The sequence below is a fragment of the Lepidochelys olivacea genome (assembly GCF_965140295.1).
Source record: "Lepidochelys olivacea isolate rLepOli2 genome assembly, chromosome: 8".
Classification (NCBI taxonomy): Eukaryota; Metazoa; Chordata; order Testudines; family Cheloniidae; genus Lepidochelys; species Lepidochelys olivacea.
Window position 1 is genome coordinate 88,990,296 of NC_140418.1, and position 16,656 is coordinate 89,006,951.

The window sequence follows — 16,656 nt, forward strand, 5'->3', positions numbered from 1 at the left end:
TGAACCTTGGCTAGGAGTTAACCCCCAAAACCAGAGATTCCTGGGCTCTTCATTGGAACTCCACTGGGATGGAGTGTGCCAGGGCTCCCTCTTTGAGCTCTGAAAGCTTGTCACAATGTGTTTGCAGAATTAAGCCATAAGGGCTGGGATCCGGGCTCCCACACGACTTAGCCTGTGAGCAGCAGTTGGCATATTGAACAGCTTATTGCTGGTGGCCATCTGCTTCTGGTACAGGATACAGGGAGGAGGTAATACATCCTGGGTCCCTAGTGGGTCTCCATCCCACAACATAAGATCACACCACAGTGTGATCCAAGGAAAGAAGGACGGGAAGCAGCAGCGAATAATATGACTCTGATTTAGTATGTATGCACAGCATACATTGTAGGTTGATTGGGGGTAGAGGGTGACCAAACTGTTGGTAGATTCAGGCTTAGTATAATCCACTTCTGCCTTTTCAGTATTAAAACTGAAAGAACTAAAAAAAGACATTTCCTCTTCACTATTTCTGCAGTTATTAGAGACTAGACAATATAGATTAATCACTTTCACTTTTGTATTTAGGAGCATCTAGTTAGTTTCACTCTGTAGTAGAGATGGGTCAGAATTACAAATTTCAGAACTGTATCTGAATTTCCCCAAAGTTCAAGGATGTTTGGATCTAATGTTTTGGCTCAGGCCCATCTCTATAATACTTTTCTGACCTAAACAATGTGGCAAAGTTGGGGTAGCAACCACTGCAAGGGAGTATTTGGAGCCAAACAAAACCTTTTTCATTGAAAGAGACAAAAGCAGTAGACCTTAGTTGAAAACACTATGTCCTGTTCAATGTGTTATTTTTAATATCGATAGATTTGGTTTTTTTAACATGTATATAATTTTTCAAAGGGAACAGAACAAGGATTATATTGAGCTTTGTAAAAATAGAGTTGGTAATGATCGCTTTGTGGAAAGGATGATGCAAACTCTTAATGGAGCACCAAAGAATAAAGAAGTACAATGTGACAAAATCCTCATGGCGGATAAAGGTAAATTATCATTCAAAAAAGTGATAAATATAGCAAATGTTGATGCTTAAGAGCCCTTTCCCATTAAACATTTTGTACCTTGCTAATTGTTATAGTGGCTTATTAGTGATTAAACTTAGATTATTCATTATTTTTTAAACTTATTCAGGACAACACTAAAATTAAAGAAAGACCATGCGACTTTGTTGAGGCTACTTTTGTGTAGGTGTATAAGCAGGCTAACAAAGAGTTCAGGAAGTAGACCTGGGTTTTCCTGTCCTGCCAAAATTTTTGTGATTTCAATAATTTTTCCTGCCCCAAATTGGGATGAAAAGTTAAAGTCTCAAATTTTTGCATTTTGAAAATCTGAAAAGAAAATTTGGTTTGGGACCATCAAAATGTTTCAAACTGGAAAGCTGGAATTTTTTGTTTAGAAAATGTCAAAATGGAATGTTTTGATACTTCCTAAACCTCACAAATATTCTTTGCAAATGAGAAATTTCTCAATTTCTCTCCCCTGCAGAAAGTTTCACTTCAGACAAATAAGCATTTTTTCCATAAAAATGTTTTGTCAAAAAATTCCTGAGCAATTCTATGAGGGATTCCTTTTCTTGCTTGTACACCCACGCAGCAGGCAGCCAGAATGTCAGTGTTTGCATTTCTTGAGCATAAGATGCAGGTATGGTAGAGTGGCCTGAAGTAGTCTGCATCCCAACAGAGATGTGGCAGCAGGAGATGGGATGGCGGCATCAGCAGGGCCCCTGCCTCACTTCTGCACCTCCTACTCCTACCATGTAGAAACTGGTCCAGGGAGCAGCACATTCTGCATCCATTGAAAGGATATAGTAGTTGATCCTTCAAAGAGCTATCCCCCTTTGTAATCTGTCCGTCTCAGCACCACAGAGGCAGAGTACCTCTGGAAAGGCAAAACTTTATCCAAAACTCAAACTAAACATCTTTCTGAGATTTGAAAATGCTGTTCCTTTTTTGTCCTTAACTTTTCCAGTGGCTCTGGTTTCAGCTCTAGGTGAAGATAGCACAGCATAGTAGCATGGAAGAAGCTCTTTCCTGGGATTTCAAATCTCCGTCAAACCAGGAAGTCCTGGCAAACACAGGAGAAGACTGTCTTACAAGACTTCTGCCTCAGTTTTCTAGACAAATTTGGACAAGTATGCAGGCTCTTAGATGTTTATCCAAATTTCAGCACCTACTTTTGACATTTTCTTTATGAAGAAGGCAAAAGAAAGGCTGTGGAGAATGGTGCTCTAAATCTGATTTCTTTGATTTATTTAATGTATATAAACTAAATATAAAAGGATAGTATTGTAGAAAAAGTAGAGAGGACATATAAATGTTCACATATATGTGTATAGATTAGATACAGAAATGAACTGGGAGTATATTTTCCACATTATATGCGTCTGTAATTCTGATTATTCTACATTCCAGTTAGTTGATGTTTTGCAAAGTTGAATACATAAAGACTTATGGGTATATACATACTAAGTATTATTAGTGTTTTTTAATAAGAGATGGACACAAACACTGATGGGAGACCTACACACAGACAACGTTAATACACCCATGACAGCCCCACAGTTGATATTGTTGCAAACTTGTCTGACACTTTTCAGAGTAGCAGCCATGTTAGTCTGTATCTGCAAAAAGAAAAGCACCTTAGAGACTAACAAATTTATTTGAGCATACAAGTACTCCTTTTTTATGTCTGACACTGTTTCTGTACCAGTTTACTGAAGAGATTTGGCATTTCCTATAAAAAGTCTAACATTTCCCTCAGTTTTAGTCCTTTACAGTAAATGTTTAGAAGCACAATACAGTAGAAACTCAGAGTTATGAGCACCTCAGGAATGGAGGTTGTTCATAACTCTGAAATGTTCGTAACTCTGAACAAAACGTTATGGTTGTTCTTTCAAAAGTTTACAGCTGAACACTGACTTAATACAGCTTTGAAAGTTTACTATGCAGAAGAAAAATGCTGCTTTCCCTTTATTTTTTAGTAGTTTATGTTTAACACAGTACTGTACTATATTTGCTTTTTTTTTTTTTTTTGTCTCTGCTGCTGCCTGACTGCGTATTTCTGGTTCCAAATGAGGTGTGTGTTTGACTGGTCAGTTTGTAACTGAGATTCTGCTGTGCTATGATATTGTGTAATTCATTTTTAGGGATAATGGCCACTTCTTGGGACTTGTATGATTCCTTTAATGCCTTGGAAACAACGCTTACACCTTCAGTAACTGAAAGAAGTAGCAGACCAACAAGTTTGACTAGCAGTAAATCTAACGTGACCAAAGACCGTGAACGAACCATGTCTACAACTTCTACAGATAGAGGTAACTTTTCGTTCTAGGTTTAAATTTCTACAGTATTTTTCTCCTGATAAAGTTGTGATTATCTGTATTTTCATAAAAATTATACTGAGAACATGTTCAAACTGCACAATTTAGCATTCAAAATTAAAGTAAAAAATAACAGGGTTAAGGTGGCATGCAGAACCTTCACTCTGTCCCCTTGTGTGTAAGTACTATGATAGTGTTTTATTACATGGTCACCACCACACCTAAAAAATACAATATTATATTACACTTTTCTCTGCAACCTTAGTTACGCGTTGTAGAATCATATACTTCAAGATGGTACACGTGGGCATGGGCAAACAGGGTCACATACTATTTCTCAGATAATACTGTACAATTTTTATAACCCTCGGTAATTATTGACCATCAACCTCTATGCTCGTTTTTACCAGACAAAGGCTATAATGTATATTACAAGAAATAGGCTGCAGTCTTGCAGCTCAGCCAGGTCCTCAGTTAACAAAACAAACCCAACCAGACTGGACAGCATTTGTCCTTCCCTTGAGTCTTGGACATTCATCAAAGCCTTCTAACCATTTTTCCCTCCAGCTGAGACCCAGATAGGACTCTCTTAGAAGCCTGTCACCGCTGTTCCTTTAATCAACCAGAGATGTTGCTACTGAATGATGTGAAACACTCTCCTCTGTGGGGTTTGCTCAGTATGCTGCCTCCAAAGCACTCTGAGCCCATTTCCCCTTCATGGCCGGCTGTGGCTTTGCAGGCTGAATCATAAGACTGTCACATTATTTAAAGGGACACGTCTCAGAATAAAAACAATAGCTGTCAAATCAAATTTCCTTTATTAGGGTATTAGTATTACCTTAGAATATTAAAACTGGAAAACAAACTAAAAAAAAAAAATCTAATGTACTTTCCACCATGTATGCAGTTTACTTTTTGCTCATCACTCAGCATGGACAATGGAAATGGAGAGTCACCTTCACTTGTATTTATGGTCATATCATAATTGGTTTTACGTCCTCCATGTTGCAATATTTGAGTTGCAAACACTGAGGGGGAATAGTTAAATCTAAACAAAAAAAACCAGTTTCTTTTTAAAATGTGGGAAAAAATCTTAAAGTTAGTTTGTTTTTCTCTTTTAACAAAAATGACACCCACCCACATCAACGGGTGGGGGAAACTGACGGGGCCAGCGAGGCAAGGGGGATGGCCCCAGTAGCAAGAGAGGGAGAGATTCGCCAAGGGATAATAGGTAGTTCCTTCCCTTTGGGACTCTCTAGCACCCATTGGCCGGGGGGGTGGGGGGAAGGGGGCTGATTGGCCAGCATTCCCCAGCTCCCAGGAGTTAGCCCGGTGCAGGAGCCATGTGGAGCATCTTTTGGCTCCATTCCAGAAGCCCACCCTATCCACCCAAACTAGGAATGGGAACCTAGCCTGACAGAGGCTGCTAGTCTATCCCATCATTTGTTTAACTTATATATCCTAAATAAGAACTAAGTTCTGCCCTTTGGATACATCCCATTACCTGGGATGCACACAGATACTAGGGCAGAATTTAGCCCTAAGAGATTGTAGTATAGACACTTTATAATACACTATTACTTGACAGTTTTGGCAATACAAAGAAAACAAAACTAAAGAACTTAAAAAAAGCTAATAGTGGAGGTATTTATTGATCATTACAAGATTTTCTGTTGGGTTTTTTTCTGGCTTTTGCCAAATGTATTGGATTATCCTACTAAACCTGCCTTTTTTAACATTATGTTGGTTTTCCAGAGAGCATAACCTCAAGTTCTATAATCGATTTGGAAAGTGTTATTCTTGCCAGAATCCACAAAGAAGAGGAAGACCATTCTGAAGCTATATTAAAATCAGAAAAATTTCAGCAGGATTTATTTTTTATGGAAAGGGTTCTAATGGAGAATGTTTTTCAGCCCAAACTTGCAGCTTATCGGCAACTTCCTGTTCTTATAGGTATACTTCTCATCAGTTAAGTCATTCTCAATATGAAGGAGCCTGTTTTGCATTCTAAGAAATATACCAAGTAAAAATGCCCCTACTCTGAAGTCTTGACAGAGGAATCAGTTCTGTTAAATAAAGACAAAGGTCGGGGAAGGATTTGCAAAACCCACACTGGGGTTGTTCAGTACTATGCTCCATTTTACCAACACCCCCGAAAAATATACATGGAGTTTTGTGGAAGGTTTGGATAAATGGTTCTTGAGCTGGCTCATCTCCACTATTAACAGCAGTAAACTGAGACTGGTTTCCACAGTGTTTGTCAAACTAGTTTTTACATTGTATCTTGAGCTTCCAGAAACAATATGGTTTCATGGACAGAGCACTGGACTGGGACTCAAAAGACTTGGGATTTGTTCCTGGCTCTCCCACTAACCTGCTGGGTGACCACAGGCAAATCACTTCCCCAGCCTGTGCCTTGGCTTATCCCCATTTGATAGATGGGAACAATGATACTGACCTCCTCTGTAAAGCACTTTGAGATCTACTGCTGAAAAGTGCTAGATATGATTGTTTAGTATGTTTTCTTGGTAGTACAGCTGTTCACTAGAATACACAGTCTTTCAGCTCAGCTCTGAGTAAAATTCAGGCCAGACTGGTAGTAAAAGTTTAATCAACTGATGGCTATTCAGTTCCTTTGAAAAATGAGAAGATGGATTCACTGCAGATCATAAGTGGCACTTATTGGACTATTGTTGGCAATCTCAATAAAGAAGCCAACAACTGACTGGTGGGAGAGACTGAACTACCATTTTACCCCTTAGGGGAAATCCAGTTAAAAACGGGATTAAAAACATATGAAGTGAGGAAGTTCACATGGCCATGGCCTATATTATACCTGTTCACCAGACAGAGTGCTTCAAGCTTCCCAGGCTGTCAATCCAACACTGACCACAAGCAATTCATTCAAATTTTTAAGGAGGAGAGGGGGAAAACCCACCGCTACACACACCCTGCATTTTAAAGGGCCCAGAAGAGCTTGCGGACTTAGCTTTTGCCCCACTTATCCCCACGTCAGAAATTTCAAATCTTGCATCCTCTAATGGCGTAAATCCCGGAGTGGTATTTGCTCTTGTTTGATGCTTTAAAAATCAGGGAAGTAGATAAGGGAAAGATTTTCAAAAGCTCAGATGGGAGTTAGGTGCCCAGTTCCTATTTGAAAGTCTACAGTGGAGCCATATTACTTCACAAGAATGACTTGACATCCCTTCCAGATTCGCAAATTTTGTTAACTGGCAACTAAGGAAAAAAACCCTAACAAATTAAATATAAATATACTTTGCACATTTATATTGACCAATGCAATTTCACTGTAATTATAACATTTCAGAGTAACCATTAAATGTGCTATGGCGACAATTTTCAAACCTGGATCCATAAAATTTGGCATCAAAGTTGAAAAATTTACTACTTAGATTAATCACTAAATAGGAGGAAATTTTCCTTGGGGTATAGGTTATGCTATAACTACCTCCTGCCGGGTTCTTGAACCCTCCTATGAAACATCCAGTACTGGACACTGTTAGTGATGGGACATTGGACTGTCTGGATCCAGAATGCTAGTTCCCATTGCTAGTTCCTACAAAAATGTTGGCCAAATTTTGAAAAAGTCATGAAATCTTAGTTCTCTGAATCTTCATTGCAGTGCTCTGCTATGAAAACTTTGCTGAGAAGTGGGATGAGATCATTGTGTTTCTGGTCAGAATTAGCAGGATTGCAGATTAGTGGAGTACTACTATGATTCTACTGTATTTGTTGCACTTTAGAACCAGTTCTTACATCTGATGCTGGCAAAGAGGAAGCAGAAACAGAGGAAGCAGAAGAGGAGGAGCAGGAGGAGGAGGAAGGAGCGGGGGAGGAAGAGGAGGAAGAGCAAAAGGAAACAGTAGTTAGTTCATCAATTTTGTTAGATCTGAGCGAAGCACCAGAAGAAATCTTACCGCCCAGTCTGGAACGACTGTGGTCCTATACATGTGAATCGACTAATGGCCACAGTGTGAGCAGCATGGCTTGGAACAAGCTAAACCCAGTGAGTTACCAAATTTATTCTTCTAAACTTTTTTCTAGAATTGGGTGGGTAATTGTCAAGGTAAAATACTAGCTCGGGTTTGATACACCCTGCTGGAGCAGGGTTTCAGATGCTGGGTAGATGTGTGACGAGGAGGGATTCATCCCTGAGGTCAGACAGGTGGTAGTTGCTTCCTGCAGTCTGTATCTTCCTTTGCCTTTGCTGACTTAGCCGCATTGATCCACTCTTTCATGACCTTCAGGATAGATAATTGCACCTCACCATTTCTAAGAATGAGCAAATCTACCTTGAGAGATCTTCAGATGGTTCAGTATGCAGCAGTTTACCTTCTCAGCAGCACTGGTCTCAAAGAGCACTTGACCAGGTTCAGATAACTACAGTTCTGAACTACAGTTCAGATAACTACACGCTTATAGAATTCTGGGTCAAATTCAAAATCTCAGCACTAATCTTTAAGACTATTCATGGCATTGATCCAAGATAGTGTAGAGACCACCTCTTACTCTGTGACAATGATCTCCCTAGACCGCTGCATTTCTCAGGAATGAGGACACCAACAACCTTGAGAGTAAGACTCATGAGAATGGCAGGCACAGCTTTCACAGCAGTTCATACAAGATTGTAGAACTCACTTCCTGTGGAGCTCAGAATGACCTCAGAGCTCTTTAGTGTCAGAGCAGTATACATCTCATTTCTTGATTTAGCTTTCCCAAGGTGACAACAAAAATAACCATGTAGGGGAAGAAGGTAAAAATGGGGGAGGAGGAATATAAAGACAATCAGACTACCTAAGGGGAAAAAGGGAGGAAATATGGCCACATATAAGGTCTTTGGGCCAGATCTTCAGATGTAAATTGGTATAAATCCGTTGGCCTGTTGGATACTGATCCATATGTTCATACTGACTAGCCACAAACTAAGAATTATAAGACCATTAAGATGCTTATTTTCAAAATGCTTATTTCACAAACAAATGGTTGTTTTATGTAGAAAAATACAATTTAAAGGAGTTGAAGAGTAAGGGCCTTGCTTGTTACTTATAAACCACAAGGTGTAAAGAGCGGTGGCAATCATAAAAATATTATTTGTCTTCCCTCCTCAAAATATTAAACCCTGGAAACATTTACCATATTGTATCAAATACTGCACATTAAAATATGTTTATAAAACACTTTGTATACACCTATATAAAATGGACAGATTTTTATAGGGGCCTCCCTTTTTTTGGGCACAATTTGTGCTCACTAAAATTGCACTTGCAATTAATTTTCACTCATGCATAGTGAGTAGTGCCTTACACTTACTGCATTAGAATCTGACTCTAAATCTTATTTACTGTAATTACCTTACTTTGCTTATATGACTACATTACTGAGGCTGTGTACTTTGTACTGGGTACTAAGTTATCTAAGTAGAAGGATTTGCACACTTAACTGCTGGCAGAAAGCTGCCACTTAAAATTCTAGCTTTAAATTTCTGATTTAATTGAAGTATATCCACCAATCTGTACTTTTGGGTTTTAGGATCTTTTGGCTGTTGGTTATGGGCAATTTGGTTTTCAAGAACAGAAGAAAGGCTTGGCTTGCTGCTGGTCACTCAAGAACCCTATGGTAACACAAGTAGAGCTAAAGCACAATTTATTTTAGTTCTTGTTACTTTAAGACTTTTTTTGCTGTAATAATTTTTTATGGTTTAATAGCAGATCATTGAGTTTCCCTTTGCTTGAGAAAGCAAGACATATAGCAGTAATGTTATTTTGTTAGCCCAGACTGAACCCCTTCTGGAAAATGGATAATAATTAACAATTCTTATTTTTAAAATGTCTAAACTACCTTACTGCTCGTGAAAAATGCTAGAAAACACTGGAGACTAAAGATCTCCTCTTATTCGCAGGACAGTTGCAGCAAAGGGAACAAGGGTACTGCACACTTGCTCCACAATAGCCTGCCAATGTGCCTCAGATTTGACCTGGAGGAAGTATCTATAGAAAGTAGTCTCTGTGCCCATTCACCCTCTGTACTGTGGTTTTGTAATATGGACATCTGTCCACAGGGAACTGAACTCATGTCACAAAGACTATAAAACAGCTGGTTAGAACAGTCAGTTTAAACCAACTTAGGCTATGTCTACACTGCACTTTCGTCATTAATTGACAAAGGACATACGTTTTAACGACAAACCGCCAGTGTGAACAGCGCTTTGTTGATAGGAGACACTCTCCCACCGACGAAGCTACCACCCTCATTGGGATAGGTTTATTTTGTCATAAGAAGAGCTCTTTCCTGGTGACAAAGAGAGGCTACTCTTTGTGCCTTACAGTGACAAGGCTTTAGCAGCACGTGCTTCTGTGCTTCTGTAAGCTGCGCAGTGTAGACATAGCCTTAGACTGGGCAACCTAAGAATGAAAAGCTCTGTATTCCGTTTCCAATCCCCTAGCCAAGATTATGAATTAATCAGTTCAGCTATTACCTGGATTAGATCCAGGCGTGCAGTTCCTCCTATAAAGATTTTTATACAGTAGGGAAAGCTCTTTTAAGCATTTCAAATATAAAAACAAATTTATTTACCGTGCATTTGTTTTCCCATAATCTTCCTACAGTTGCAAATTGAGGATATTTGTATTTTAAATTTAGGGTTTCCCCTTCCCAGTCCATCTTCTCGTCTGCAATAAATTTTGCGCTGCATGAAAAAAAGTAGATATTTTAAATTTAATTTCAACATCTGCAGAATGTAACTTGTCCTGATATTTTCAATAAACAGCAGATTTCAAAGATAACATTTAAAAAGTTGATGTTTCTATGGGAATAGTGATCCTTGCCAAAATAAATTTTTGAATTAAAAAAAATGAAAATGAGGGTTTTCTTTTAATATAGAATAATTTTCACTCAAAAATGTGAAAACTCAATTTTTCACAAAATCAAATTTTCTGAAATCAAAACAAAATGCAGAAACCTCATTCTGAAGTTTTCCAGCTTCACTGTAAATATTTCACACAGCCCTAGCCATGATGCAGATTTCCATGGAAACACTTTGTAATGTCACCAACTCAAATTTGAGTTCATTACCAAATCAAGTAAAAAAGACGATAACCTATCAGGGAAAATGCTCTTATTCAGATACATCTGGGATGAGAGTAAAAAACAGACAATAACTGGGTAGGCAACTGGACATTTCTGTAACTCTCTCTTCTTTCAATTTTGCTCCAATCTGATGCGTTCCCTTTTCAATAAGTAAAAGAGATGTGCTTAGATGTGTCTGGGTTCTTCTCAGCACTGCCACTTGTGCGCATCTGCTGTATGACCTTGGACAAGTAACTTCATCTCTCTGTATCTGAATTTCCCCATGTGTTAAATCAGGATGTAGGGCTTGTCTACATTGCCCCACACTTCGGATTATGGGGGTGTGAAGAGCAGAGCGCACCAAAGTGCTGCACTGTAATGCCCTTGTGTGGACACTGTGGGTGTGAACCAAAACGTTCCTAGTTTGTGCTTGAAGAGGACTATGTTAACAGGTCTACACTAATGCAAATTAGGAACTTTTTAGTTTGCACCTGGAGTGTCCACGCTGGGGAACTATAGTGCAGCATTTTGGTGTACACTCACACCCCATAGTCCAGACTGCAAGTCAGTATAGATATAGCCAAACTTCCCTTTTTAATGTCATTTGAGATCTAGGGTTGGAAAGTGTTGTATAAGAGCACTGTATTTTTATTATTATTGTATTATTTTGTTTAAAAGCTATGCTATTTCTTATACACTCGTCCATTTCTGCAAGCTTTTATATGACTAAAAGTTTGCAGGATCGGGACCTCAGGGTCTTATTCTCATTTCAGTATGTAATTGCTAGACAGTTCCTCGAAGAGAGCGTCTAAGATCTAGTAAGCTTTTATACTTACATCTTTAGGGCCAAATCTTGCTTGCACACAAATATTATTGACTTAAGTGAGACTACCTTTGAGTGAGATGAGTAAGATATGACCCTAAGTGTAGTAAGCTGGGCAGTGGAACTAAAAAAGGTGAAATGCCTGTAAAAATCAGATCTATCTGAGAGAATGCAATAACATTTGTATTGAAATGAATTGTTACATTCATTTACTATTCCTATAACATTTAATTTTCACTTCAAATGCAGTAGGATCCCAATTATCTGAAACCCCAAGATCCAAATTGCACTATATAATGACCTGCCCCTATGTGTCTGTGACTGTTAGCTCCTTTACAACTGACTCTGATTATACAGACAAATTTGAAGTCACCCAAACTGTTGAGATAATTGCATCACACTAAATGGTTCTGTAAAGGTCTAAAATGATTTGGCTCAATATTTGTTTTACATTTTTGATTCTTGAAAATCTAATTTTTTAAACACACAGTAAAAATGAATACTCACAATCAAATTTAAACAATGGTGGTGCTTCTATAAACATTACTCAGGGTAAAGCCAAGGTGTTATTCCTGAGTTAAGGAGTACAGAATAAGCCTCTAACTGGTGCCCTCCTTCCCTCTAACAGTTTAGATGTTCTATCACATCAGTATTTATGGTACCATGAAATTAACACAATACAGATCAACAATAATCAAGTTATTTCCATCTCTGCATTAGCTGAGTGCATAAGCATCAGAATTAAGAGCTGACATGTATTGAAACATACTTATTTTCAGACGAGTACCCTGATGACAATGGTTAAATTCAATGGCTTCCATAGAGTTGCATCTTCTTACAAGGGCTAAATTTGGTCCATGTAGGCAATGCAATTCTTTATTTGCAGTCTATAAACGGTACATTGCATGAACATAGCACTCCAGCTTAGACTACCTAAATTACCTTACATTACAGTTTACCTCCAACTAAACTTCTGCTGATTAGAAAAACACATGAATAAAAAGCAGAGAAGATTAGATTTTAAATTGTGAGATGTACAAAAATTAGAAGTGGTGGTTTGCTTTTTTTCAAATGTCAGGTTTAGGTTGTAGTGGGGATCTGGATCCCATCCCACTTTATCCAACCCTCCAAAGTTCAGGGAAATTGTTGTCATTTACATGGTTCAGTTTAAACCCACCTCTAATTCAATTTACAATACAAAAGTCACATTTCTGCACAGCGCTCCTTTCAAATTTGACAACTGTAGCAGGAGATAGTAGTCTCAGTTATTTAGAATCTAGTCTTAAAGTTGAACCTGGTAAAGCATTTGTAGGTTTAGAAAAATAGTGGGTAATCTAGCAATTAACTAACGCTCAGAAGAATGAAATAAATGTGCTATTTTCTTCTGTTCAGTGGCCAGAGCGTATTTATCAATGTGATCATGGTGTTACTGCATTGGATTTCTCTCTGGCAAACCCAAACCTTTTAGCAGTTGGAATGTACAGTGGCACAGTAGCCATCTATAATGTACAGACCCATAATACCACAGCACTTTTGGACAGCAGGTAAGATTACAAATTCCCCACTTTGTTGTACTTCTTTCATGTCTTGTTAGTTGTGGACATTCCATTCCATTGCTAAAATTTAAATAAATGAGTGAACAGTAGTGCTCTTGAAAAAATGGATTCAGTGAATGCAGGGAAGTGCTGGATAATTCCCCCCTTCCCAGCTTTGCTAACGTCTCTCAATTCTGATTTGAAACATTTACACTGTACCCTACAATCCTGGGACTTACTTGAAAAGAAACTGTCAGGCATGAAGACTTTGATATGTATAAATGTCCATGAAAGTCTAGATTAGGCCAACCATGAAGTAGCGCCAGTACAACGATTCGGATACCTAAAGAAAAGTGCTTGAGTCCTTTAAACATTATTCTATAATTAAATATGTAAAAATATTTTCTAAAATGTACTTTTAAAACAATAGATACAGGTCTTAACACTGACTTTTCATAGAATCATAGAAGATTAGGGTTGGAAGGGACCTCAGGAAGTCATCTAGTCCAATCCCCTGCTCAAAGCAGGACCAACCCCAACTAAATCATCCCAGCCAGGGCTTTGTCAAGCCAGGCCTTAGAGGTTTTTAAGGATGGAGATTCCACCACCTCCACAGGTAACCCATTCCAGTGCCTCACCACCCTTCTAGTGAAAAAGTTTTTCCTCGTATCCAACCTAGTCCTCCCCCACCTCCCATGAAAATTAAAATAACGAATTAACACATGCCCACACTCCAGAGTGTTTGTTCCTAAGTTATGTACACACCATTTTTTTTGCTTATGTAATAACGTTTTCAAAATGCATTCTCCCTTATTTCTGTTAACTTATAGCTCTGTTTGTGCATTCCTTTATTTCAGTGAATCTTTTGATAAGCATATAGGTCCTGTGTGGCAGCTGAAGTGGATCGAACAGGACAGGGGCACAACGGGAGATGACAAAGGAGAGATATTAATCTCTATCTCAGCAGATGGCAGAATAACTAAGTGGCTTATACGCAAAGGACTAGGCTGCACTGGTGAGCATATTCTCTCAGGACTTTCTACACTGGGCTATTGCACAATACCTTATTCCAGGCAATTTCCCTGTGTAAACAGCCCGTAGATAAAACATTTCAGAATTGTTAAATATCTGAAGTACTTATGAGTTATTCAGAATGTTCTAATACGTCACTATCTCTTTCATATAAAATTCATATTTCATGTACTGTCTATTTGCATAGATCTGATGAAACTGAAGCGAACCGCAAGTGAAAGGAAAAAACTAACCGGTGAAAAAGAAAAGAAAAGTGAAGCTCTGATATCTCGACAGGCACCTGGAATGTGCTTTGACTTTCATCCAAGGGTAGGCTCAGGAAATCCATTGTGATTATTAATGTTTCAAATTCAGTTGGCTGAAGTTTTATCTATCAGAACAAAACATTATAGGTCAGATCCTCAGCTGGTGTACACTGATGGAGCTAGACCATCACAGCTGAAGATTTCACCTTATGTGTTTAAACAAACACTAAGTTGTAGTAGTCTCCTGGATTCTGGAGACATAAGCTAGACAAGCACTAACTGCTGCTCTAACTGTGAATATTCAGATAAGAATGAATGAAAATTTCAAAAGAAAAGCTGTATGGTGCCAGAAGATTAATACACTTGCCTTTTACTTTTAGCTGATTTTATTCAAGGTTGGTTTAAGTCACCAATGAAACACATTTGGAAATCTTTCTTTTCCCAAGTGATTTTTTCCTGTCTCACGAGATCACTGCATGCATGTCTGCATTGTAGCTACTCTCTAATGAAAGCCCCCAAACAGTTCAAAAATGGAGATCAGGATTCAGGTATAGAGGAAGCTTGCACTGCAGTTGCCCATGTTTCTCCAGCAGTAGCTATAGAATGGTTCTGATTTACATAAGCGCGAACAATATTACCTAAAACTGATCAGAGAGAAAACCAAACAAGCTAACCCCTATATTTTGTGAGTTTTACTGTTTTAATTATGTTGCTTTGATTGACTTTGGGCCTGATCCCAAGGGCAGGTGAACAAACACAACTCTTATTGAAGTCAGTGGGAATCTGAGTGCTCCGCATCTCCCAGCAATTTCACAGCCTAAACTCCACACAGCTCTTTAAATATGTCAGGATAAATATCCTACAGGGTGAATCCCAGTTTGGAATATCTGCGTTGTGCAGGAAGTCAGACTAGACAATCATAATGGTCCCTTCTGACCGTAAAGTCTATGATTCTAGATCTGGATTTTTGTTTCAGAATACTAATATATATCTGGCTGGAACAGAAGAAGGACATATTCACAAATGTTCTTGTTCATATAATGAGCAGTTCCTAGAGACCTACCGAGGTCATAAGGTAGGTAAAATTAAATAACAGAAAAAGTGATTGGATCAGTTAGATCTCAGAAAAAATGTTTGATTATATGGAATAAGTTTATTTAATTTGTTATATTCAGTAGACGACACACTTGCAACACAGATTTTAAAACCAAAGCCAAAGTAGCTTAGTAAGAAGGCTACAAGATATAAAGGATTCAAAACTCTTTTGAAATTATGCTCTTCAGTATATAGATTCTTTAAGAATTACTAATCCTTTCTTAAAGCTTTGACTGCTACTAATTTAAATTTAGTCCTGGCTTTATTTAAAATTAATAATCAGATCAGTGATCTCATTGACCTGGAACTCATGGGTTAATATGGTAAAATGTCCACACGAGTTTTAACAACCCCAATTGCTCTGCACCTCAGTTTTGTCTCGTCCAGCAGATTGCATTCCCAAGAGTAGTTTTTCCTAACGTCCTGACAGGGCATTGAATCAGCAGTGACTCAGAGGGAAAAACAAAACCCCTACTGAATCATCAACAGCACCAACAAAATATTTTTGGTCTTAGAACAAACAGCACATCCTGTGATCTTTGCTGTCCGAATACGCTGCCTATGACAGTGAAATAATAGTATTGTCAGTATTGTCTGTATGTGTATATATATATATATATATATATATATATATAATGCAATATATAATGACAGATTGTCAAAGACACAAAGGGCACCCAGCTCCCATTTAAAATAATTGGGAGTTGGGCGCCTAGTTCGCGTAAGATCTTTTGAAAATCCCAGCCTGCTAGCTTTGGAGTAACATGCAATTCCTTTTCCCCCCCATGTTAAGGGTCCTGTGTACAAGATAGCATGGAATCCATTCAGTACTGACATGTTTTTAAGCTGCTCTGCGGACTGGAGTATTATTTTATGGCGCCAAGATTCACTAAGGCCCATTTTAACTTTCAGTTCCACCACTGATGTTGTTCATGACATTATGTGGTCTCCAAAATCAGCCTTTGTATTTGCAGCAGTGAATGAAGGCAGAGTGGAAATTTGGGACCTGAGTGTCAGCACGTAAGTGATAACTTTTCTTGCATAGGATTCTGAAATAATACAAAGACACACTAACTCTTATAAAACATTTAATTATGGTAGTGTCCAAAGGCCCCAGTTGGTAATGGTGCCTGACCATTATAATTACAAAGCATTTAGATGTAATAACAATGTATTGCATTCACCGTACAGGCAACAGGTAGCATGTACTAAAGAAAATCCAGGGCTGGGCGCTGGATGGCTCAGGGAACTGGGGGCTGCTCTTTTGCCACAGGAGTCCTGATTCTACCACTTCCATGTGTTTTTAAAAAACATCCTTGAGCTTTAACTTTTTGGGACTTTTGCACATGAGCAACAGATACCAGTGGGGGTTGAGACACCTGCCCCTTCTCCTCCTCTTCAGTTTTTGATGAAAAGTGAGTATAAAAGGGTGTCAGATCAGAATTATCTACTCGCTTACACTGATGATAGCACTGC

General features: G+C 38.5%; 1 protein-coding gene across 6 annotated transcripts in view; it reads left to right on the forward strand.

Moving 5' to 3' along the window:
* The window catches only part of DNAI4 (dynein axonemal intermediate chain 4), a 31,694-nt gene that overhangs the window by 7,863 nt on the left and 7,175 nt on the right, over positions 1-16,656 (forward strand). For 5 of the 6 annotated variants that reach the window (XR_014712747.1, XR_014712748.1, XR_014712750.1 and 2 more), the window contains 10 exons: positions 889-1,028; positions 3,191-3,358; positions 5,120-5,317; positions 7,129-7,391; positions 8,915-9,001; positions 12,666-12,817; positions 13,666-13,823; positions 14,028-14,149; positions 15,062-15,160; positions 15,974-16,200. Coding sequence is in view for 1 of the 6 variants with exons in the window: in XM_084637362.1 (XP_084493488.1) it covers positions 889-1,028; positions 3,191-3,358; positions 5,120-5,317; positions 7,129-7,391; positions 8,915-9,001; positions 12,666-12,817; positions 13,666-13,823; positions 14,028-14,149; positions 15,062-15,160; positions 15,974-16,200 (1,614 nt within the window). In the remaining 5 variants the exon portion in view is untranslated. The remainder of the gene's footprint in view (positions 1-888; positions 1,029-3,190; positions 3,359-5,119; positions 5,318-7,128; positions 7,392-8,914; positions 9,002-12,665; positions 12,818-13,665; positions 13,824-14,027; positions 14,150-15,061; positions 15,161-15,973; positions 16,201-16,656) is intronic. The other variant, XR_014712749.1, reaches the window with a different exon arrangement.